Source organism: Staurois parvus, unplaced genomic scaffold, assembly GCF_062004578.1.
Source record: "Staurois parvus isolate SC_StPar_1 unplaced genomic scaffold, SC_StPar_1.0 ptg000420l, whole genome shotgun sequence".
Lineage (NCBI taxonomy): Eukaryota > Metazoa > Chordata > Amphibia > Anura > Ranidae > Staurois > Staurois parvus.
Window position 1 is genome coordinate 1032798 of NW_028318216.1, and position 24717 is coordinate 1057514.

General features: G+C 40.2%; 1 protein-coding gene across 1 annotated transcript in view; it reads right to left on the bottom strand.

The window, feature by feature from the left end:
• Positions 1-24717, bottom strand: part of LOC149454690 (hexokinase-2) — a 68050-nt gene that overhangs the window by 17589 nt on the left and 25744 nt on the right. The window contains exons 3-10 of the mRNA XM_089687168.1: positions 14653-14801; positions 10039-10158; positions 7509-7604; positions 5551-5650; positions 5180-5363; positions 3357-3512; positions 2577-2810; positions 717-1021 (exon numbers count right to left, since the gene is read on the bottom strand). Coding sequence (XP_089543294.1) covers positions 717-1021; positions 2577-2810; positions 3357-3512; positions 5180-5363; positions 5551-5650; positions 7509-7604; positions 10039-10158; positions 14653-14801 — 1344 coding nt within the window. The remainder of the gene's footprint in view (positions 1-716; positions 1022-2576; positions 2811-3356; positions 3513-5179; positions 5364-5550; positions 5651-7508; positions 7605-10038; positions 10159-14652; positions 14802-24717) is intronic.

Here is a 24717-nt window from a genome sequence, read left to right on the forward strand (position 1 = left end):
TCTCATTTGATATAACTATATTCACCACCTTGGCCAATGCTATTGAAATAAAGGTTAAGTAAATCAGTCACTGATCATTCAAATCCCTGCAAATTATAAGAATCATTTGCACCCCCCACCCCAGGTCACCAGAACTAGTGCCCCATTGCAATATTTCCACTCTACTACTTTTCTAGGGACAACCCAAAATTTGGGATTTTCTTTACTTTCACTTTTGATGATAATGGTAAACAGGACAAATAAAGAGGGCGACTCTCCCAAATGGAGGCACAGACAGCAATAAAAGCTAACAGGGGTTTGAATCCCTCTTCTCTCTCTTCACTCTATCTAAAACTAAAAAAAAAATCTGCCTTTAGTTATACTTTAAGCTGAAACTGAATCGAAATCACAAAGAATGTTATCTTCTCTTGCATGCCATCTTCTCTAAACTTCCAATGTCCCCATGTGAAGGAGATGAAGAGAGGGGGGAAATGTTTATAGTCCAAATTTGTAGAGCAACCTAGGTGACAACCACGACTTCTCTATTAATACAGTAGAGAAATTAGTGCAGCCACCCTAAGACAAGATGTTTAATTTACAATTTCCAGGTAAAAATAAAACTAAAACCCTACAGAAAAACGAATGCAGCCATCATATCTTAGGACTGGTAAGCTGAAATAATATAAAAATTTTGCTCTACGGTTACAAAACACTTTCATGGAGTGGAAACACCTTACCTGTTCCATCAGGAGTAGACCGCACATATGTGGGCAGCATCTTCACTGTGGCCTCATCGTGACTTGCCTTTTTCAGGCCTCTATCCATTTCCACTCTCATGAGTCTCTTGACCTCTAGAAGCTGCTTATTGCTCAAGTTCAGAGATTCAAGAGTCTTCTCACGCTCGTGACGCTGGTCAGCCAATCGGTATGCTACAGCTGTCACCATGGCCGCTCCTTTACCACTGCCATCTTCCGAACGGATGAATCGAACATCGCAGTCAGGTACAAGTCGGCGAACAGTCTTCTGAAGCAGACGGGCAAAACTGCAGATAATTACAAATAGAATGCAGACTTAGCTAGGTGTCTACCATGGAAGGTTTACTATCTGCCTCTGGCCTTTTACTTCATTTTTTTAAATAATTACTTTTGGTGGAAAAAAAAAACACCTAAAAATGTAAAACAAGTTAAAAAATATATTTAAAACTATAACACTAACCATATAATTGAAAAAAGACCTGTTCATAAATATGTGTTTGCTGTAAATCTAAATTATTAGAAATCATACCACAAACAGAAGACCTAGCATTATTTGAGGTGTAACTTTTGTATAAAGAGAACTAGAGATGAGAATTATATATAATCATATACTGGAACTGAATTTATTCTCTCTTGAGAAGAGGAGATTAAGGGGGGATATGATCAACATGTATAAATACATCAGTGGTTCATATAGTGAACTCGGTGTAGAGCTATTCACCCTGAGGTCATCACAGAGGACAAGGGGGCACTCTTTATGGAGGAAAAGAGATTTAATCTCCAAACACAGAAAGATTTCTTCACAGTGAGAGCTGTGAAAATGTGGAATAGACTCCCTCAAGAGTTGGTTCTGGCCATCTCAATGGATTGCTTTAAAAAAGGCCTGGATTATTTCTTGGATACACAGAATATAACTGGATACTAACATTTATAAAGCTAATCCCGGGAATATCCGATTGCCTCTCGGGGATCAGGAAGGAACTTTTTCCCCTGCAGGAGCAAATTGGATCATGCGTTGCTGTTTTTTTGCCTTCCTCTGCATCAGCTGTGGGTGTAGCTTTTTTTTTTTTTTTTTTATGGTTGAACTGGATGGATCTTTGTCTTTTTTCAGCCAGACTAATTATTTAACTATATAATCTATACTAACGCCAAACAGCCAATCGGGTAAGTATAATATTAAAGGAATACAAACATCTCCTATGACCAGCTGCTGGACGTAAGCATAGGTTTGATGAGGCTGCAGAAGCACCAAAAAATAAACCACACAGATGTTTCTTAAATACAGGCCTAAAAACGAAATGAATTTATCTGATGTATGCAGTGGGTATAACACCTCCTGTAATCTACAGAGAGCAGGAACTGACTAAACCTGCAGGATAAGTCCACCATGGCACCACCAGCTATATATTATAACATAAATGGAACAGAGGCATCTAAAAGATGCTTGATCATCTACCCCAGGGATTTTTGTCAACTATATCCCCCCTGGCCGAGGCCTGTGTGTCATCCCATAATATCAATCCCTGTCTGTTGCCTTTCTACATATTTAGGCCTTTTTGCTCAAACATATTCCACCAGTATATGCCTAGCCCAGGGGCGGACTGACCATTTGGAAACTTGGGCACTGCCTGAGGGCCCGGAGTCAGTAGGGGGCTCAATGAGATGACCCTGGTACCTTTTTCATAGGTTTTTTTGAGTTTGGGCAAGGACACAGGGGCCCCATGATCCCCTATTGCCCGGGGGCCCCATGATTTGTCAGTCCGCCCCTGGCCTAGCCTATTCTTATCTCCATGCTTACACTTGACCAGTATGTATCTAGCTTTGAGAAGTCTTCACACTTACTGGGGGTGATTTTTGTACACAGATCCATCCACGCCCACAGTTGATCTCAGTCGTTCCACACCCTTGTTCTCCCGAATACGCCTCAGGACTGCAGAAAGTGTGGCTGCACATAAATTGGCAGATCTGGTGGACACAATTTGGCAGATTCGGTGGGTTGCTACACAGTCTTCATGTGAAGGTTCCAGTCCCAATTTGCTTAGGATTGCATGTGCTGTTTTGATCCCTTCTTTATCTCTGTAAAAGCAGAAGGAGGCAATGAAGTAAATCCATATTACATCCAGTGAACAATGACCTGCTACCCCAAACACAGAATAGAACATTCCAATATACTTCAAAGGTAAGTAGCTTAATACTGAAAGGACGTTTAATATAGAGCATAAAGACCAGAAAACCAAAAAAAGTTTTATGTGTGTGAAAAGGTTTAATTTTTCATTACTAACAGACATATTGGGGTTCATTTACTAAAGGCAAATACACCATGCACTTTGTACAGTGCAGTTGCACTCTGCAAGAGCAGTTTCTCCATAGCTTAGTAAATGAGCAGAAGCTCTGATGACTTCCTTTATCCAATCATATGCAAGCAAAAATGCATTTTTTTTTATTTTCCTTGCACATGATTGGGTATTCTTTGCAAAGCGAAGCTTTGCCTTATTCCCTAAGCTCAGGAGCAAATGCACTTGCAGAGTGCAACTGCACTTTAAAAAGTGCACAGTCTATTTGCCTTTAGTAAATCAACCCCATTGAGTTGGTTTTGTTAATAAGTCATTTTGATGATCTTACTTTTCAATTTCTGATACATAGCGTGTCTCAAAGTGTCCAGTGGTCAATAGATCAGCAGTGATTCTTCCGCCAAACAGGAGATCTTCCTTGGCCATCTTGACTAGAATGAGCCGGACCAGCTCTCCCATGTACATCCCACTGATCATCTTCTCAAACCTAAAAAGAGTAGAAGATCTAACTGTCAGCACCGTGCAGCTACATGGACATGGTGCAAAGAGTAGTTATGTGCAACATTCTACAGCAGCCACAGGTCAGCTACCAACAATCAAATTTTCAACTAAAAAAAAAAAAATAAAAAGAAGGCGCACCAGCCTAGTGCATTATCCCATAGCATTTATTTAAAATCTACATAAATTATACTCACAAACCTGTGAATTAAAATTCAATCATCAAGTTACTCCACTGTTGCACAGTATTCCTTGATTTGGCACAGTCCAGAATACAGGGGGACCTCACCGGAATCTTTTAACGGCTGATGCGATTCAAAGGAAACCCCTTCTTCATCAGAGCCAAGTTCCTCTTCATCAGAGTTTTGGCTCTGTTGAAGAAGGGGTTTCCTTCGAAACATGTCAGCTGTTAAAGACTCCCCTGTACTCTGGACTGTGCTGAGTCAAGGACCACTGGGGTACAGACGAGTAGCTGCAGGAGATGAGCAATTTTAATTCACATGTTTATGAGTACACTTTATGTTCATTTAAATAAACTTTGTGGAATAATGCACTAGGCTGGTGCGCACTCTTTTGTTCATTTTTTGTGGCTTCAGAACATTCCCAGTCCTTGAGGGCAGTAAGACTATAAACAATTCCCCAGTGGGAGTTATCTTCTATAGCTATATCAGGCTATCACACTTATGCACAGAAGGCATTTTGTTTATACCAACAATCCAATTTATACTAATGAAATCTGACTTCTGATTGGTTACCCCTCATGACAGTATAACCAATAAATTATGCATTTTATTTATTCATTTCAGGTACTCAAATAGAGCTGTCAATTTACGCAGCACTTTACATATATATTGTACATTCACATAAGTCCCTAACCCTCAAGAGGTATACAATCTAAGGTCCCTAACTTACATTCATACATACACATACTAGGACCAATTTAGACAGGATCCAATTAACCTACCAGCATGTCTTTGGAATGTGGGAGGAAACCAGAGTACCCAGAGGAAACCCACACAGGCACAAGGAAAACATGCAATCTCCAGGCAGGATGTGCCATGGCTGGGATTCGAGCCAACTACCCTAGTACTGCCAGGCGGAAGTGCTAACCATTTAGCCAGTGTGTTTTAAATTACAATCCATAGATTCTTCTTTTATACTACACTTCACTATTACCTCAGTAACACTGGGATAACTTAATAACACTGTGGCAGAGTGACCAGGACATATTTTTATTACAATACAGTAAATGATCTTCTACATTGTAACCCTTTTCACTCACTCAAGACCATGTGTCAGCTGTGCAACTGCTACCAAACTTTGTTTGGTGTAATAACATGAAATGGCCACTGGGTGGCAAAGTTGCAATTGTTGTGACAGGTTTTGTGATTATTATTACATTTACTAGATAAGATAATGAAATGGCCATTTAGTAATGTGTAGTATATTATAAACCTCAATATTTATTTTTCATGAATTGAATATTAATGCATTTACATTCCTTAGCATTTTTTGAATATCATCTATTGCCTTCTGTTTGCATTTATCATTCATTTATAGTTTAAGGTGGGATGCACTTTGATTTTATTTCAGGTCTAATAAGTATGAACTGCTGCTGGACTTATAGTATATACATAAACAAAGTAAGATACTTACATCTGCTTTCCAGGGTTAAGAGATCCCATGTCAATCTCTCTGTCAAACTCAGTCCTAATGTCATCCAGTGTTCCATCATCTCCAAATGCTCCCCACTCCATGTTGACACACATGCGTCCCTCGTCACCCTCCACCAGATCTAAGTGACGCATATCTTCCATGTAGCAGGCATTGGTGCCAGTACCTGTGAAAACGCAGTCATTAACATGAGGACACTAAGAGAGCTGATGGGAGGCTGCAAGTAGTAAATCTTCAGAAAACAGCTGGAAGCCTGGCATAATATATATATATGTATTGTATATATATATATATATATATATAACAGAGGGAGGGACACACACACACACACACTAAAAAAAATACTTTCTTACCTATAATAAGTCCAATCTCACAGTTGTGGTCATCAAATCCACAGGTCATCATTGTCCCCACTGTGTCATTCACCACTGCCACGATATCAATGTCAAAATCCTGTACAAAAATTAAATGGATACATTTAATTTCTGAGTTTATGCATTTCACATACCTTTCCTGGGTCACTCTTGATACAGTGTAATGTGTTTTGTTGCACATATCAATATTCACTATCATGTCAAATTCTTATTTTAATACATATATTTTGTACATATTGTTATTGTTATTGTTATTATTATTAATAATACATAATAATAATATTATTATTATTATTAATTGTATTTGCATGTATTAGCAATGTTAAATCTAGGGAGAAGAGGATGTCACAATGTAGAACTGAAGCACGTGGTTTTTAAATATGAATTCTATCATTATTTCAGTAAGGACTGGCTGCAAAAATACCTTAAAGTGTAACTTCGGCCAGGGCATGGATATTCAGATACTTATATATTCAGATACGTATATATTAGTAACTAGTAAACATGCTTTATAACAAGTGCTCTTTGACCTCTGTAATTAGAAGCACTGTGGGGTAATTCATCCTCAAGTTTTACAGACAAGCACTGAAATGACAGTCACTTTAAAATGGTAGTAAACTCAATTTTTTAACTTTTACCTACAGGTAAGTTTGTAATAAAGCTTACCTGTAGGTAAAATTAATATCTCCTAAACGTGCACCATACATGTGCTCTGAAGGAACGGCATACCTGTGCCATTCCTTCAGAGCATTGTGCCATGGCCTGGGACGTCATCACAGCCCGAGCCAGTCAGACGACCAGAGCTCACGAACCCGGAAAGAAGGCCTGGTGAAGATGGAAGCCTCTGTAGCTGTGACAGCGTGCCGTTGGAGGGCTTCGTTTTAAGGTAAGTCCTACATGATGTGCTAGTATACGATGCATACTAGCATATTATGACATTACCTTGCAGGAGATTTTTTAATTTCTTTTTTTTCCAGAGGTTTACTACCACTTTAAAGTCCTTCTCCCAGCAGCTCAGTTCCCTCTGCATTCTCTCCCAAAGAACCTGCTGTGTGTTTACATTAGAGATTAGAAAGTTAGAAGTCTGCAAAAGCACTGGTAGGTGGGAGAAGTGGGATCTGAGTTTTTGAGTCACTGTTGAGAGGTGGGAGCAGGACTGCTGAGCCGCTGAGCCACTATTGAGAAAAGGGAGCAGGGAGAGTTGAGCTGCCTGAGAGAAGGACTTGAATGACTTCAAGTGATTCTAAAGGTTAAAAAAAAAATGTATGTAATGAACATATACTTACCTGCTCTGTGCAATGGTTATGCACAGAGCAGCCCTGAACCTCCTCTTCTGAGGTCCCAATGGCGTTCCTGGCTCCTCCTCCCTTTCAAATGCTGCTTGCTATGGTGGCACTCACATAGGCTTGCTCCAGAGCCAGGTAATGTGGGTCCATTGACATACACAGCATGGCTTTTCTCCACCTCTTCCGCTCTGAACTCACTGGATTTGATTGACAGCAGCAGCAACCAATGGCTCATGTTGCTGTCCCCAATCTCCAGTGAGGAGATATAGCAGTGTTGCTGCTCTCGGGTTCAGCCCTGGATCAAGATTAAGCATTTAGGAGGGAGCAATCACAGGGTTTTTTTACCTTAAGAGAATGCATTAAGGTAAAAAAAACTTCATGCCCTTACAACCACTTTCAGTGTTCCTACTGTGAACCTTGGAGGTGAATTGCTCCATAATGCCAGCAGCTAAAGAGAGTGTGATTTAATGTTTATTTACTTCATTTTATGTAAATATTTGAATGTCCATAGATTAGCCACAGATTCAATTTAGTGATTAAGTTACATGAAATATTTTATGCATAGAACAATTTCCACCAACATTCGAAAAGATCCACTATACTTAGAATAAGGGAAACAAGTTACAAGTAAACCAAGTAGAGGGAACTCACCCCACGTTTCTTAATTGCTTGCCGTAAAAGGGTTACCACATCTTTTCCTTCCACTCCACAGGCCTTAAATCCTTTGGTCCAGTTTACCAGTATGCTCTAGGAAAAGAGACAGAACAATTACAGATCATGGGCAGCTATATCATACCCTCAATCATCTTCATCTGGAACAGAATATCTCAGTGGTTGAAGGTTAATGAATCATACAAAATAAACTTCACTGCTAAATCAGTGCATTTCTGCCATTTAGCTTTCTACTTTTATACCAGGATGTGTTTTTAATAAATTAATTAAAAAAGTATTTTAAAAAATGGTGCCAATCTCTCAAATGTGTATTGCTGTTATTTTTAAGGTTTCTTTTATACAACTTATGGCAAAATTGGAAGTAAAAACATCATTGTGCACAATTTAATAATTTAATACCAAGGGGGTTATTTATTAAAACTCTATGGTGCAAAGTCTGGTGCAGCTCTGCATAGAAACCAATCAGCTTCCAGGTTTTATTGTCAAAGCTTAATTGAATAAGTTGAAGTTAGAAGCTGATTGACTGCCATGCACAGCTGCACCAGATTCTGAGTGCTCCAGTTTTAGTAAATTTCCCCACCAAGGCTCAAAGAAACTCTTGTCTACCCAGGATTTAGGGTTGACCTCTACAAGGTTGCATCCTATAACAAGAAGCATATATATAGCAGGCTGTTAATTAGGAGATGTGTAGCCATGGAAACATCTATGGAGAAAGCTCCCTATACATATGATATGTGATATTTTGAATACTTGAGATACATTTGAGACTATGCAAGTAACGACAAGCAATCAGCAAAGCTTAAGATTTCTGAAGTTTCTATCTGTCACCATACCTTCACTGACGCAGACCGATTACAAAAGATAGTGGTTGGCTGTCGGCCAGTACGCTATGTAAACTGCTTCCTGCCCTTACTCAAACATGGAGGAACCGGTTTACTGGGAAACGAGGCACTCTTTCTTGTCTGGGTGCACTTGTGTGTAACATCTACACAGGCCTGAAGTCTGAACTGCATCTAGATAATGGTCATATCATTACCGGCTAATGAACTGCAACACTTTGAGACCAAGTGAGAGGTGCAGGACAGTCATAAACTAATGGTCACAGAGCACCTTCAGCCCTCCAGACCCATGTAGTTGCCAGCAAATGGAAAGCCAAAGCTTACTTTGGAGTTATTTATTTACTGATTTATTTCAGGTACTTATATAGCGCCGTCAATTACGCAGAGCTTTACACATATATATAGTACATTCACATCAGTCCCTAACCCTCAAGGGGTGTATAATCTAAGGTCCCTAACTCACATTCATACATACAGATATTAGAGACAATTTAGACAGAATCCAGTTAGCCTACCAGCATGTCTTTGGAGTGTGGAAGGAAACTGGAGTACCCGGAGGAAATCCACGCAACGACAGGGAGAACATGCAAACTCCAGGCAGGTGGTGCCGTGGCTGGGATTCTAACCAACGACTCTAGTACTGCCAGGCAGAAGTGCTAACCATTTAGCCACTGTGCTGCCTATTTATTTATTTATTGATTTATTTATTACAGGCATTTTTATAACACTTAACTTAAATATATTGTACATTTACATCAATCCCTTCCCTTGAGGAGCTTACAATCTAAGGTCCCTAACTCACATTCATACACATACATACTAGGGCCAATACAGACAGGAACCAATTAATCTCACAGTATGTTTTTAAAGTGTGGAGGAAACCCATTCAAACACAAGGAGAACGTGCTTTGTAAAATGTTCATGCTTGATTGGTGCAGTGAAGATGAAATTGAACAGCTTCACTGCATTAGCTCTTTACCCTGGAAGGGCACAGTCATAAATTATGTCCAAAACATTGGGATCTAGTTATAAAAAACTTACTGTGGATTCGCCCAGCCTTCACAAGTAATTCCTGTAATCTGCCTTTAATGTTTATTTCCTATGAGCACCAGCTCCATCTAGTGGCCATAATGTGGTACTTATCTGATTGAGGAATGTCAGGAAAATACTACATTGTGATATCCACTAGCTGGCGACCATAGAAAATAAACATGGGAATTATTCATGATGGTGTGTGAATGCTTGAGATGTTCACAAAGCACATTTCTTAACAATAAACCCCAAAGTGTCTGATCTGCGCACAAGGAATTTTAAGCCTCTTTTCAAACATAGAGGTTTTAATTAAAATTGACACTTTGATTGTAGTTTTAATGTGTTTACAGGGAAAGCAACCTACATTACTAGCATGCTGGTATAAAGAAGACCTGTTGAGGTAATTTATTATGGTGAAGTGATGAGAATTTTGGCTCACATCAAACACACAATCAGATAATGGGGATAGTGAAAAAAAAAAAAAGATAGGCCTCCTGTACACGATTACATGCCTGAAGAGAATACAGGTTCCCTTTCCTTCATTCCACTAAACCAGCCCAAATAAAACTGTGTCACATAGCAGAGGGTATGCTGGTCCCGGTAGACAGTTTAGTATTGTAGGACTAATCTCCACTCACCTCATCTAGTTTAGTCTGGTAGCAGGGAAATGAGAAGGTGAATCCTAGAGGAAGCGTCTGGTCTTTAATGTTTAGTTTCTCCATGAAGTTGGCCAGACATTCAGCAATGTGGTCAAACAACTGAAATATAAAAACGTGCATGTAATAAGAAGCAGAAGAAAAACTCTTGCGACCTCTGGTAATAAGCCATTTGAGGAGATGTAAATTACAGTTTGCTTTGTCCTGATGTCAGCAGAAAGTTCAAGTATATCAGCAGCATGACATTTCCTACGGGTCATGATTATCCAATTGCAATAAAAAAAGAATGCTGACGAATGTACGCAACTAGTTCAATCAGTACTTGAATGTTGAGTCATTGGTTGACCTTGTTCATTTATTTTTGTATATTATGGTGTTTTTGGGATGGACTGGCACTGGCAACCAGGAGCCCAAGGACCTAGATTGTAAGTTACTGTATGTACAGTCCTGTTCAAAAGTTTGCATACCCTGGCAGAAATTGTGGACTTTTGGCATTGATATTGAAAATATGAGTGATCATGCCAGAAAATGCTCTTTTATTGAATGATAATGGTCATATGAAGCCATTTATCAAATAGTTGTTTGGCTCCTTGTTAAATCATAATGATAACAGAAATCACCCAAATGGCCATGATCAAAAGTTTACATACCCTGGAATGTTTGGCCTTGGTACAGACACACAAGGTCACACACATGGTTTAAAATGCCAATTAGAGGTTAATGTCCCACATCTGTGGCTTATTTAATTGCAATTAGTGTCAGTGTATAAATAGTCAATGAGTTTGTTAGCTCTTACGGGGAAGCACTGACTAGGCTAGATATTGAGCCATGGGGATCAGAAAAGAATTGTCAAAAGTCCTGCGTAACAAGGTAATGGAACTTTAAAAAGATGGAAAAGGACACAAAAAGATGTCCAAAGCCTTGAATATTCCAATCAGTATTGTTAAATCACCTATTAAGAAGTGGAAAGTTTGGGGTCTCTTGATACCAAGCCAAGGTCAGGTAGACCTTAAAATTTAAGGGAGACCTTATGGGGTTTATTTACTAAAGCTGGAGAGTCCAAAATCAGACTCCCTTCTGCATAGAAACCAATCAGCTTCTAACCTCAGCTTGTTCAATGAAGCTTTGGCAATGAAACCTGGAAGCTGATTGGTTTCTATGTAGAAGGGAGTCTGATTTTGGACGCTCCAGCTTTAGTAAATAAACCCCTATCAGTCTACCGCTGCTCTTTTACTGTCCAGTCAGTGGACACACACACACACATATATACATATTTATATATATATATATATATATATATATATACACTGTCATCTACATGTAAAACCCTGGACTAGATGGACAGAAATACAAATTCTTTGGCAGGTAAAACAACTCTCTTACATGTATTTTATATGTGCATTTATATGATGCCCCATATCTAAAACTAAAAACAACATTGAAATCTATTGCAGTGTTCCAGTTGTTTGATGCAGTGGCTACATTCATTTTTTTCAGGTATTTTTCCTTTTTTTTTTCACTTGGTAATTATGTGAATAACACACTTCCTCTCCCTTCATATCTACACTCATTTCTCCACAGCATCTATAGGGGAAGCCATGTTTGTCACACAGCCTGGACTCCAGATATGCCTGCCTTTGTTCATGTTTCTACATCTGCATTTAGGTGGTAGTGCTCACTTGGACCTGCAGGTAAATTTATAATAAAGCTTACCTTTAGGTATAATTAATATCTCCTAAACATGCACAGTTTAGGAGATATTCACTATTTCTGTAGCCAGTCACCGGCACATGTGCACTGCGCTCGGCCGAGGCTCTTGTACACATGCGTAAGAGTGATATCATAGTGGCTCGGCCATTCAAATGGTCAGAGCTTGCAAACCAGGAAGGAAGACCGGGTGAAGATGGAAGCCCTGTCAACGGTGACAGGGTGCTGTCGGAGGGCTTCATTTTAAGGTAAGTCTTTAGTAATGTGCTAGTATGCTATGCATACTAGCAAATTATGACATTACCTTGCAGGGGGGAGATTGTTGTTTTTTTTTTCAGAAAGTTTACTACCGCTTTAAGTTTTCTCAAACATTATTGTAAATTCTATTTGTAATTTTTTATACGAGTAAATTTCATATTTAATGATCCTTTATATGTATTTAACTAAAGCACTTTATTAGTAGCGCATAAAGCTACATCAAGGGGTTTCCACTGTTTCTTTAATTAAAAGTAAATAACTCAATAAGCATTATACTAAGAAATAATCAGTATAATAATGAAAATATCAATATTAATTCCCCATTCCCATATCATATTAAACACGATTTAATAGGAATAATAACGTCGAAATATTTGCGTGTGGCAGGGGTTTTTTTTACAGCAGCCCTTTGCCAGACTGTAATACTGGAAGACTGTAAGGCTGGCTCAGTCATTTCAGACTGATGGCTTCTTTTTTATTACATTGTTTTCTTTGCCAAGCTCCTGACAAAACATGTCACAGCTAATCAGAGCATTAAAGATGGCAGGAGCTGAGCAGAGTGAAGCCGGATTGTGCAAGTTATTGTAGTTGAGCAGTCGTGTTTAAATTCCTGAAATCACTCATTGGCAGCAAAATTACACTTGTGTGCAGGGGGGGAGCTATGAGCAGCACGCAGGAAATGCTGAGGAGGGCACATTCTGTAAGCTGACCACATTGTGTATGACTTCCAGAAGACTGCGTCTTCATCAATTCACTTATTACACAAGACCCGATAAGAGGTAAGCCGCTGAGGACACAACCGGAATTTATGTTGGTATCAGACTCTAAAGACCTGTGTAGACGGGGATTTGTTCACTTCAACAAGTCTATGGCAATGCAAAATCTGCTTGAAGCAAGTCAAACACAGGTCAGAAGGTCAAATGCACCAATTAATTCTCAGAGATGGTCTCAAAGGTGTCTCAAACTGATGTAAAACTGATGCCATGGACACAAGCCCAAAGCCCGCAGGCACAGTCCCTAAAAAAACGTATTCCATAGTTCTTAAAAGCTGAGTTTTTTTCAGTACACAAGGAAGGTAGTAAATTGAATGAGAATTGTCCCTTGTGCTGATGGATGTTCTCTTGGAATCTGCACTCCCCGCACCCCATAAACCTGCAACCTTAATTTTCCGGTGCTATGGGGGTTAAACATAAGCTGCTGGGCTTGTCATAGGCACTCATCAAGTTGTTCACTCTTTCCGCCCCCCTCTTCCATTCATAGAAGCTGCACTATAGCTTCCCGCAATGAACAGCACTCTATGAATAGAAAAGGTAGACCAAGGTTTCTCAGTCAGGGTTCCATGGGACCTTAGCGTTCCTCCAGGGCTTTCTTGAGCAATGAGCAATTTCTGCCTGTCAGATAATTCCCACTGACACCATTGATCTTTTTCACTCTCTATAAGGGGTTAATTCTTCCCAATGTCCACAATTGTAAGGAGCATTCTTCCCAATGACCATCACACTAATGTATCGTGAGTTGTAGATAGAGTCATTTTTAGCATGGGTTCCCTGAGACTGGAAAGCTATTTCAAGTGTTCCTCTATGTAGAAAAGGTTGAAAAAGGCTGAGGTAGACCTTTCATTCATCTGCCTGTCCTCTATTCATAAAGTGCTTTTCATTGCTATTATAAATCCTAGGAATGGAGGAGGTGGACAGAAAGGGCATAGTCAGCACTTTTGAGTAATGCCTATAACAAGTCCATCAGCTCATATCAGCCTATACAAGGCACCGGACAATTACCACTGCAAAGGTATGAGGGGCAGAGGATGGAAGAGTTCAACTAAGACAGCAAAGACCAGCACAAGGGACATTTCTCATTCAATGTAATTACTGTCCTATGTACTGATTTGTAAAAACAAAATAACTAAAGTTAGGCTTTATGTGCTAATTCGAAGCACATTGATCAATGGCGACCATTCAGAATTCATCTTGTACCTATTCTAACTGGTTCTGTACTTACAAATTAGCAGTCCAGAACACTGTTAAATAAGGCAGTCAGGTATACATAAAAAATGAAAAGTCACCAGCACTCTCTTGTAGATCAAGAATTAATGCAGTTTTATTCTTGTCATGTCACATAAGTCAAATACAGCCAAAGTTTTGGAACTTCAATTCTCAGGACCCTGTAAGAACCCAAAATGTTGGCTGTATTTGACTATGAACACTGTATTTGACTATGACTATGACCATGACAAGAATAAAACCATGTTAATTCTGAGTGCTGGTGACATTTTGTCTTCCATTGAAGTATTGCACAACACCATCCGTTACTGTCACTATGACCACATAGTGATCACCACACTGTATGGGGTACAGCCCAAGACTTTGTTACTCTAAGGCAGTGTTGCTCAACATTTTTTCAGTTTGTGGCACCCTTTAATAGTATGCAAAATCTCAAGGCAACGTAGTCTAAAAAGTATGGTATGGTATGGCATGATGGTGAAACATCTAAAAAAGTTAAAGGGTCACCAAGGGTAAAACGTCTGTACACACACCCTCTATGAACGGTATACAGGACCTGATACAAACTAGCAGCAAGTCTGTATATGTATTGACCTAGGATACTCCAGACACTCCTAGCTCATGCTCTCACCTGTGATCCACTCCCCCTCATCAGATCCTCAGGGATGGCATAAATCTGATTCTCCATCTCTACTTTCTTTTTTCCATTATCTGAAACTTTCACCCGTAAAACACGGAAGTTGGTTCCTCCCAAATCCAGTGCCAGGAAATCTCCATTTTCTGTGGAAGAAAAGAAATTCATGCATTAAATTTAACCAGTCAGCTTAGTACCTGATCTTTTTTTTTAAGACAGACTGTGATCTAATAATTCACCAATTTCTTCTAAATTCAAAGTAAGCTACAAATTCAAAATTGATGAATACCCAGAACTCAGAAGGAATGATTCTACTACTGGGACAATAATAAAAACTGCATTGTGCATCCTCCTGCTCTATTGTGAATGTTTTTTTAACAAAATCTTGGTGTACTATCAAAAACAAAAATACTAAAGAGTATAATGTGATCAAAGAAGGCAGCCTCTGCTTGACTTTTCCCAGATTTTGAAAATAAAACTTTAGGAAGCACACAGGAGCATGGCATACCTGAAGTCCACCACAATTCACCTCAATTATTGGGATAGGATTTTTAGCTCAGTCATTGGTTTCATTAGCTGGAATTGCCAATCTAAATGTATGTACAGATAAAACGTTTGTTGTAGTTTTGGATAAAGTATGAGTAAAACCCTGTGTACCATTGGGAAATTTTCCCTTCACTTCCCGTACTTGACAGGCCACAGGAAGTTAGAGGGAATCTCTTGAAGTCAGGGGAATTCCTAGGCACCTGTCCCCGGAAGAGGTGCCTCATTTGAATATTTTCCCTTACAGGTTTTTCTGGGGACAGCTCAAAAATTTTGGATTTCCCCTCACTTTGTTTCTCGATGGAAATGAGTACAAGTACAGATAGAGAGTATAAATATTCCCACTGGATATAAAATCCTGACATGTGGCCTAATCCTTCCTAACTTTATCTTAAACTATAACAAAAAAGGTTTTGCCTATAGATTCACTTTAAGGTAGTTTAAAACCCATCACCTGGCAAAAAAATAAGTTTTCCTATGCTGTAAGGCTGTGCCTGCACTGCACGGGTGAACTGCTTGTTTTGTCTAGGGGTGAGGAGAAAGATACTCACCCAGTCCTTCGCTCCCCCAGAAAACAGTGCTCCACTGTGGTCCAGCAGTGGACTGTTCCTGGTCTACGGAGCCTGCTCTGGACTTGATGACGTCAGGAATAGCCCACAATTCAAGGCCTCTGGAGCATGGGGGTGCTGAACCGGTCTTGTGCTGCGAGGATAGGAGGATTAGGTAAATAAATCTCTTTTCTCCTCTCTCCTAGACAAAAACAAGCAGCAAACCCATGCGGTGTGAACACAGGCCCACTGCATGGAAAGACGTTTTCTGGTTCAATAATTTTTATTGGGTTTCAAGACAGAACAAAATGAGTACCAATATTGCTCACACAGGGACTATGGAAGAAGCATCCCATAATGCAAAACATAGTGGAGTGTCAAAGAAAGCCAGAACAATATTAAATATGAACAGGTGAGTGGGAAGACCATATAGGGAACCCCATAATGTAGATCTTTGGAAGCCAGAAAGTAGGCTTCCCATCCATGAGGTAATAAAAGAGACCCCAAGAGAAAGAAAAAGGAAATAAAGAGAAGAAAAGGTGGATGTAGAGGATGAGGAAGGGGATGAGGGGAGTGGGGGGATTTGGGACCACCTCACGTGTCAATCAAAGGCGACCAATTCTAGCCGAATGCATCAAGGGGAAACACTACTCAATCCAAGATTACCAAATTTTGAGAAATTTGGAAAGGGAGTCCATCAAAATATTAGACATAGTATTGGAGAGGAGCCATGGAGAGGAGATATAAAGTAGCCTAGGAAACCCTGATCAACAATGGTATATCTTTACTTGTTGTAAGATATCAAAATGGATGTGAAATGGGCTTATAAAGAGAAAGACATGCGTCAAAAAAGATATAAAGGCTAGCTATATGCTTTGTTCAAATAAACCAGTTAGTAACTGATACCGAAACATTCCATAATTGTGCTCTGGAACAGGGGCGGACTGACCATTTGGAAACTCGGGCACTGCCCGAGGGCCCAGGGTCAGTAGGGGGCCCCATGAGATGCCCCTGGTACCTTTTTCATAGGCTTTTTTGAGTTTGGGCAAGGACACAGGGCCCCCATGATCACTTATTGCCCGGGGGCCCCATGAGTTGTCAGTCCGCCGCTGCTCTGGAACTATGTATTGTAAAGGGTATTATTATATCATCTTAGTTACCAGCATTAGCATTACATCTATGCTTCATGTACAACACAAGGGTCATATTAGGAATAAAATGCAACCGCACATGTGAATCATGCCAACACACATTTGTTTATATGGCCATAAGCTACCAAGACTGGTATGATCATAATGGTTATACATTCATGTCAATACCAGTTTAATTCTCTTAGCAGACTTTCATTAGCCCACAGATGCTTCCATTAAACCACAAATAATGTCAAAAGGCCCTGACAAATGCCAACATCTCCATACTGCCAATCTGAGCCTGTACTGCACTGCCTCACTCTACTGTCACCCTTGCTAGTTATTATCTCTGAGAATGTAAAGCTAAACTGCAGGATAAGCAAATGTTGTCTAAATACACAAGTCATGTATATTCTTACTTGAATCTTGGTGTACGTTGTGTATTTCTTCAGATCTGTGCAGTAATCCAGTGCAAAACGTTGTCTCTGTGTAGGAGATTTCTGTAATAGAGACCAGTCACTGCTGCTCTCTCTCCTTGTGTTGGTCTTGTCTCCGCCCCATCCTGTAGTTTTCTACAGGCAGCCTGTAGTGGGTAGGGCCTGTTGGCCCCTCCCAAAGCTCTGATTTCTGCACAGTGATGATGTCACTGCTACTTTTACAAGATAATACCTGGGTTTACAAAAGCATTTGGTGCACAAAAAGAGCATTTATAACCTTTGTGGCTGCTGAGGAGTATATTTAAATGAAAATTGTTCTGCCTAGGGTTGAGCTTTAATTATGTTATATAATACGGTAGTAATGTACTGTTGCTGTATTGTCTCCCGTTATATTGTAAAGCGCTGAGCATACTGTTGGCGCTATATAAATCCTGTATAATAATAATAGAATCAATGCTAGTTGTCTTGCTATGCCAAGTTATTGACATATTGTGGAACCCGGTGTAGTGACACTCAAACTGAATGACTTGATAGTGCCTAGGATGTGAGACCTGGAATGACCTCTCTCAGCACTCTATTCCAGGCAATGATTCTGCTGTGCTGGCTCCAGTGCGGGGGATTACACTGCCCAGAACCATTGTGTTTATACAATGAGAAGGCCATATAAATCAAAGATAGCCGGGCGTATTTAACCCCACCGAAGCCAGGAAGCTGGATCTGCGCAGTATTGTTGTATAGACCTGTTTCATTGTAAATATTACAATTGCCTGGTATTAATTCATTGTCTTCCCTGGGATAATGGAAAACACATGTTTTCTAGGAATATCTCCATAGAGACTCTACATCTAAATAGCTCTTCATCTGAATATTCACCTTTTCTGCTCATCCTCCAGAAATGTCATGAGTAAAGCCTGTTTTATAATTCAATTGGTGTTTTATAAATGGTGTTTTATAATTCAATTGTAAAATTCAACATATATATAGATATGTGCTACTTTTGATAAATAAAAAATGTATTTTTATTTATGGAGCTATACTATGGGAGAGATTTACTAAAACTGCTGCACACATAATCTGGGGCAGCTGTACATAGCAACCAATCAGCTTCTAGGTTTTATTGTCAAAGCTTAAAGTGTTACTAAACCCACGACAGTAAAATCTGTCTGTGTATGCAGTAAAGCATGCTCGTTATGCTCACTGTGGAACCTAAGGGGCTAATCCACCGCAGTGTGTTAAAAGGCTGTTTGATCCTGTCTTCTTTGATCCTCCCCTTCTTCCACTGTCCCCAATCGATCTGCTGATGGTACAGAGCTCTAGGAGGCACTCTGCACATGCTCAGTTTAGTGTTTGTTGCTAGAGAGTTTTTTTTTCGTTTGGGAAGGTGCATGTGATCAGCACAGGGCCAATCAGCACTGATAATGAAGTTCAGGAGTCATGCAGTCTCATAGGACAGTTAGAGGAGAATGAAAACTCCTCCTACAAGCTTTAAACAGTGCTCAGTCACAAGACTGCTCTATACTGCTGATGAGAAAAGTTATTTAGCAGTTAATATTTACTAAAATAATTGCATTTCCTGTGGAAGACCAAATATAATGAATGCAGGGTCCCGGGTTTAGTAACACTTTAATTGAACAAGCTGAAGTTAAAAGCTGATTGGTTACTATGCAGAGCTGCACCAGATTCTGTGTGCACCAGTCTTAGTAAATCTCCCCCTATGTGTGTATTTGTGTGTGTCCCCAGCAACCTCATCATATGACAACAGAGGCTACACAAGCAATCTTATGACTCCCTTCTGCTGTCGTCAGAGAAGCATCACTGCCGGATGCCTTTTGTTCACTGTTTATTAAAGTTTACATTACCTGACTCCTACTACTGAGGCTCTGATCAGCTGCATCTCATCTATGCCCAGAACTAGAATGCACTAACATCCTACATTTTAGCTGATGTGATATCATTAAAGGTGAACAGGTATAAAAGATACATTAACGCATTTTGGTATCAGATAAATATATAACAGACACATTAATTCAAATCTGTATCATGTGTAAAAGGCACAATAACGCAGGTCAGTATCATATATAAAAGACATATTAATACAGGTAATGTCCATTATTAAATCATCCAATGTAATTTTAAGTTTACATCTAGTGCAAGTACCTGATTTTCATTTGATTTGGCCTTGTACAGTAGCACTTAGACCGGGAGAGGGATGATCCAGGACTGGGAGTCCGTTTTGCCAGTTGCATGCTAAATAGTATTACACCCAGGGGCAGACTGACAACTCATGGGACCCCCAGGCAATTGGGGATAATGGGGCCCGTGTCATTGCCCAAACTCAAAAAAGCCTATGAAAAAGGTACCAGGGCATCTCATGGGGCCCCCTACTGACCCCTCGGGCAGTGCCCAAGTTTCCAAATAGTCAGTCCGCCCCTGATTACACCCCTTTCACATGGGGTGGATCTGCTTTGCTCAGCAGGGGATCTTTCCGCTAAGCCCATATTGAGCAGAGCAGGCGGATGACAGATCCATATCCGCTCAGTTCCTGCATGGAGTCTACACCCGGCTACCTCCGAACTGATCCACCTACACGGAGGAGAACAGATTCCCTTTCATTTGTTTTTACCAGATTGGAGTTAGGCGGGTCCATTTCATCCACAGGGATGAATGGATTGTCCGAACAGGTCCACTGATTCAGGTCCACCTGAAAAACTGACAGGCAGATCTGATCAGTACGGTCATTTGAAAGGGAGCTTAAACCTGACAGGAGGTGCAGGCAGAGAAAACAGACGGATGGCCTCATCAGTCTTCTTCTGCTCCTTCACAGCCCATTTAGCAGGCTGAGGCTAGGGTAGTATAAGCAAGGCATAAAGAAATGGCAACCATCCCTAAGTTTTTGCTAGTTTTGAACTACGGTGCACATGAAATGTTCACCTTACTTGAAAAGTGGTTGCCATTGGCTCCTGCTGCTGTAAGTCAAATCCTGTAAGGTGGGAGTGGGGGAGGGGCCGAGACACGCTGTATGTGTCTATGGATGCACACAGCCCAGCTCGGGAGCGCACCCACATGACAGCCCCCACAGCAAGCATTTTGAGAGAGAGGAGAGTGCCAGCGGGGACCCCAAAAAAGAAGGTTTGGAACCGCTCTGTGCAAAACCACTAAATATAAGAGTTAAGGCCCGCACTATAAAGAGTGCCCCATTTTGTTTTATTTGCAGGCTAGCTGGTATGATGAGAAAACCTTTGTTTGTGTAGTGTAAGCAGTGCATTTCCTGTCATCAGAAATTGAGGGGAGATCTCCCCCTCAGTGGACACAGCAATAAAAACATTGGAAGTGTTCTGAAATTTCTCCATTTTAGTTAAAAAAAAGATTGTCTGTACCTCCACTTTAAGTGGTAAAGGGTTATGCAATTTATCTCCTGATTTCCACTGCAACCCCCTCCTACTTGCCTTCCCCCAATTGTGTATGTAATCAGCTTACTTAACATGACCACAAACCTCTAAACATGTGTAAATATTCAACCACCAGTCTGCACATGTATTGTTCCTCTCTATATTTCAGCTTTTTTGCACTTCTTGCAATATTGCCCACTTCATTTTTCAACTTCCCTGTTGGTCAATTCATGTTCCTGTTTACACAAATATCTACAGAGCCAGACCTATCATTTATTATAAAATGAACATTTGCAGAGTCTACAGTTGGCAAGAAGAAATATGAATTTCCCTAGACACAAGTGCCATTTTGAATTAGGTTCATTCCCGAAAACCAGAGGTATATGGTACCCATGTAGGGGGTGAGCTGTAAAGGATCATGTATAAGGTCTGATCATAGATAGAAGATTAACAAATACCAATGGGAGGTGACCCTTCCACCCTTCATCACACCAGTTGTGACCCATGACATTGTGGTCTGTGACCAACACGTAGAGCAGCCCACATACAATTGAATACTTCACACAGTTTTCTCTTACAGTGAGAAAGATTATTAGACAACTGACAAATCTATAAGATTACACAGGATTTGGATGGTTAGAAGAGCTTATTACTGTCCCTTAAGAAAGCTCTTTGCAACCTGGTCCTCGCCCAATCATGACATCAGGAACTGAGCCATGTGTGGTTACCTTCAGTAATCCATAGGATTTGATGGAACAGGACAATGTCCTGGTTTTCTTTATACCTGAGTTTTCAACATGAGCACTGAAGTCTTTTGGATTTATTTAATTGCCAGTCAAACAGCAATTTGTCAGGTTGAGTAGCAGAGCCACCTCATTAAAATTCAGGTAGTTACAATACATGAACAGAACTAGTCTTACCAACCTCATTAAGGCTCTTTTTTATTAAACGTGTGCCTATAGGCAGTAAGTCACATGAGCGATCTTGTCATGATTGCTAAAAAACCAATTACCTATCGCTATTAAGTTACCCTTCACTAGCCAAACCAGCAACATGCCACTGCTTCCCTCCCTTGCTAGTAGGTGAAATTCAGCAGATTTCCAAGCCATAGAGGGAGTGATTCTATTAAGTGAAATCCTCCTCTTTGTGGTTCTTCTGCTGGCGATGTGTGCCAGCAACAGACTCACCCACATGACATTGTGGGCTCATTCTGATGTGTAGCAGCCCTTTCCTCCTCTCTGAAAAGTGAGCCACCATGTTTGACAGACAGTTAGGAGGTGATATCTTGTTTCTTTGCCACCTGTTTTAACTTAAAATGATTGAACCACCACATGCAATGCACACAACTGCAGGATGGTTGTGCCGCGGCCCCTTAACTTGAACGTGTCCCATTCTACGGCACCATACAACCAAATATGACCACTTTAAGTGTATGGAGCCATGCCACACCTGTGTGCATTATAAACATTTGTGGCATGGCCCCATACACTTGAGTGGGTCATGTTTGGAGCTGGTACTTCCTGCCAAATGCAACATGCAGTTTGATTCCTACTGTACTAAATTGTATTGTAATTGTACTGTCTACCCTTATGTTGCAAAGCGATATATAAATTATGTTACAGCGATATATAAATCCTGTATAATAATAATTTCCTTAAGTTCCTTACATAGTTTCCATCTTTTGCCCACCACTGGACAACTATGACTTCATTCAGCAAGGGCACTACAAGGGAAGGTGGCAAAGGGGGTGCCGAGAGGAACCATAAAGCAAACTATTGTTAAAGTGGTACTAAAGTCTAAACACCCCGGCTCAGGACCCAACAGTAGTGCGCATGCACAGGAGTCTCCTTAGCACCTGGCTTGCTACAGGAGGCCCCTAAAGGAGGGATGAACCAACAGTGCCAGTGGGGGGACTGCCAAAAGAGAAGAAAAGTGACTTTTTTTTGCAATATCATTGCACAGAGCAGGTGTTTCCTCTTTTTGGTTAAAAAAAAATTCCTAACACTTTAAGTAAACATAAAACCATCTTTTTTTATTGGTGTTCCATACCACTGAAAAGTACGAGGGGGGTTCAAGTCAAACCTGGACTTTTAACTTTACAGGTATAAAAAGAGATGCTAGCGAGGCGGTACTACACACAGTAGTAAGTGGCAAATGTGTCCTATTATTGATAGGCGGCACACATGTCGCAGGTCAGTCCAGAGACCATTACTCAAGATGGCAGACAACAGTGTGGTGCATGGAACAGTGTGTGGTGATGAAGATTCTTGTGAACAAAGGTGTAAAACCCGATGATATCTACAGAAGACTTCAAGCACAGTACAGCAATGAGACGCTCAGCCGCAGTAAAACATTTGAATGGTGTAAACATTTCAAAGATGGCCGTACGTCCATCAGTGACAATCCCGGCCGTGGTGGTTCCCAGCCCACAGCAGTCATTCCTGTGAATATTCAGCACGTGGAATGTCTGATCCTGGATAATTGATACATAACCTGTTGTAAAATTACACAAGAGATGAATCAGTTTTTCAGCACTGATGACGAAGTGAAGCAAGCTGTCCTAGGATGGTTCAGGTGTACTGACAAATCTTTCTATGCTGAAGCTTTCCAGGCATTAGTTAAACACTGGGTAAGGGTATAAATGTAGCAGGGGAATATGTTGAAAAATAAATTCAGTTTCCACTCCTTCAAATTTGTTCTTTTTTTATATAAAGTCAAAAGTCCCAGTTTGACTTGAACACCCCTCAAGTTCTGCATATAAAGCCATTTTGGCTCCAATGGATGACTCTAGGGAATGTTTTTATTGAAATTCTCATGTAATACAATTGTCCGAGCTTGCAGAAAATAGGCATTGCCATTCAAATATACCTGGGGCAGTGTGGTGTCTTAAAAGAGCATGTGCAAAGCCCCTATAGTCAAGTAAATGTTCTTGTTACCACCATCTAGGACAGGGAAAGGGCTGGGGAAACCTTGGATTGCCCTGCAACCAGTCACTTTAGCAGCCAATGAGATCCCTGCTATCATCCTCTAGACTAGAGCAAACTACCAAATAAAAGCAGGGATTTGATAGGTTGGAATGTGTAATACTACCAGATCATCTCCAAGGTCACTGGCAATGACAATGTGGAAAGATGCTGGTATCATGTGTCAAGCAACTATTAAATAAACTTCAACCCGGTCCCTGATTACTCCACTTCCTATTAGTAAGTAAGTGACGACTAACGGCCCGTGTTATTGCTGCTGTAAAATCTGGAGTAATCTGGAGAGCGAGAATAATGCAATGCTTTTGTAATAAGGAATGCCATGCTATAGATAACAAGTTATGACCATTAAGATAAGGCCTACTACAGAGGAAATCTTGTCTAGAAGACACTTATGGGAAAGTAGGTTAAAAGTAACAATTAGATGGAAAACATATGCAGAATTTCCATACAGCTGGTGTGCAGGTGTGACCTCTACGCTGCCTTCATTAGACAGAGAGGAATTTATATGGGTTAAATATTCTATTGGATTCAGTATAGTAAGGAATCTACCGTAGTTATGATTTGGACAGAAATCTGCTCTGTTTTTTCATTAGCCAATCAGGATGCTACGTTCTGTCAGAAGCTGTATGGCGACAATAATAGTAAAATAGAAAAACTAATTTTAATTTTTTTCACAGAACAGTGGCCATCATTTAAAGCAGAACGGCTTTCTCTCAATCAACACTCACTATATTTACTCATTGCACTCATAGAGTTAATAAATAAGAAAGTATAAAAACTTTAAAAGTTTTAAACTTTAGTTTTTTTACATTTCTTCAATGACTTCTTAGTTTTCAGGCCAGGTCGATCATTGCTTCTGATCATGCATGTTTTTTTCTATTTGATTATTTCCATACGATTACTGTACACATTGAGTGAAAATTGGACACTGTGTTGAGGTACGATAAATATTGGCTGTCGAAAGTACTATACTAACAATCAGATAATCGACCGATCGTTCCTCGTATGGAATTTTTGTTCTGATTTTCTTA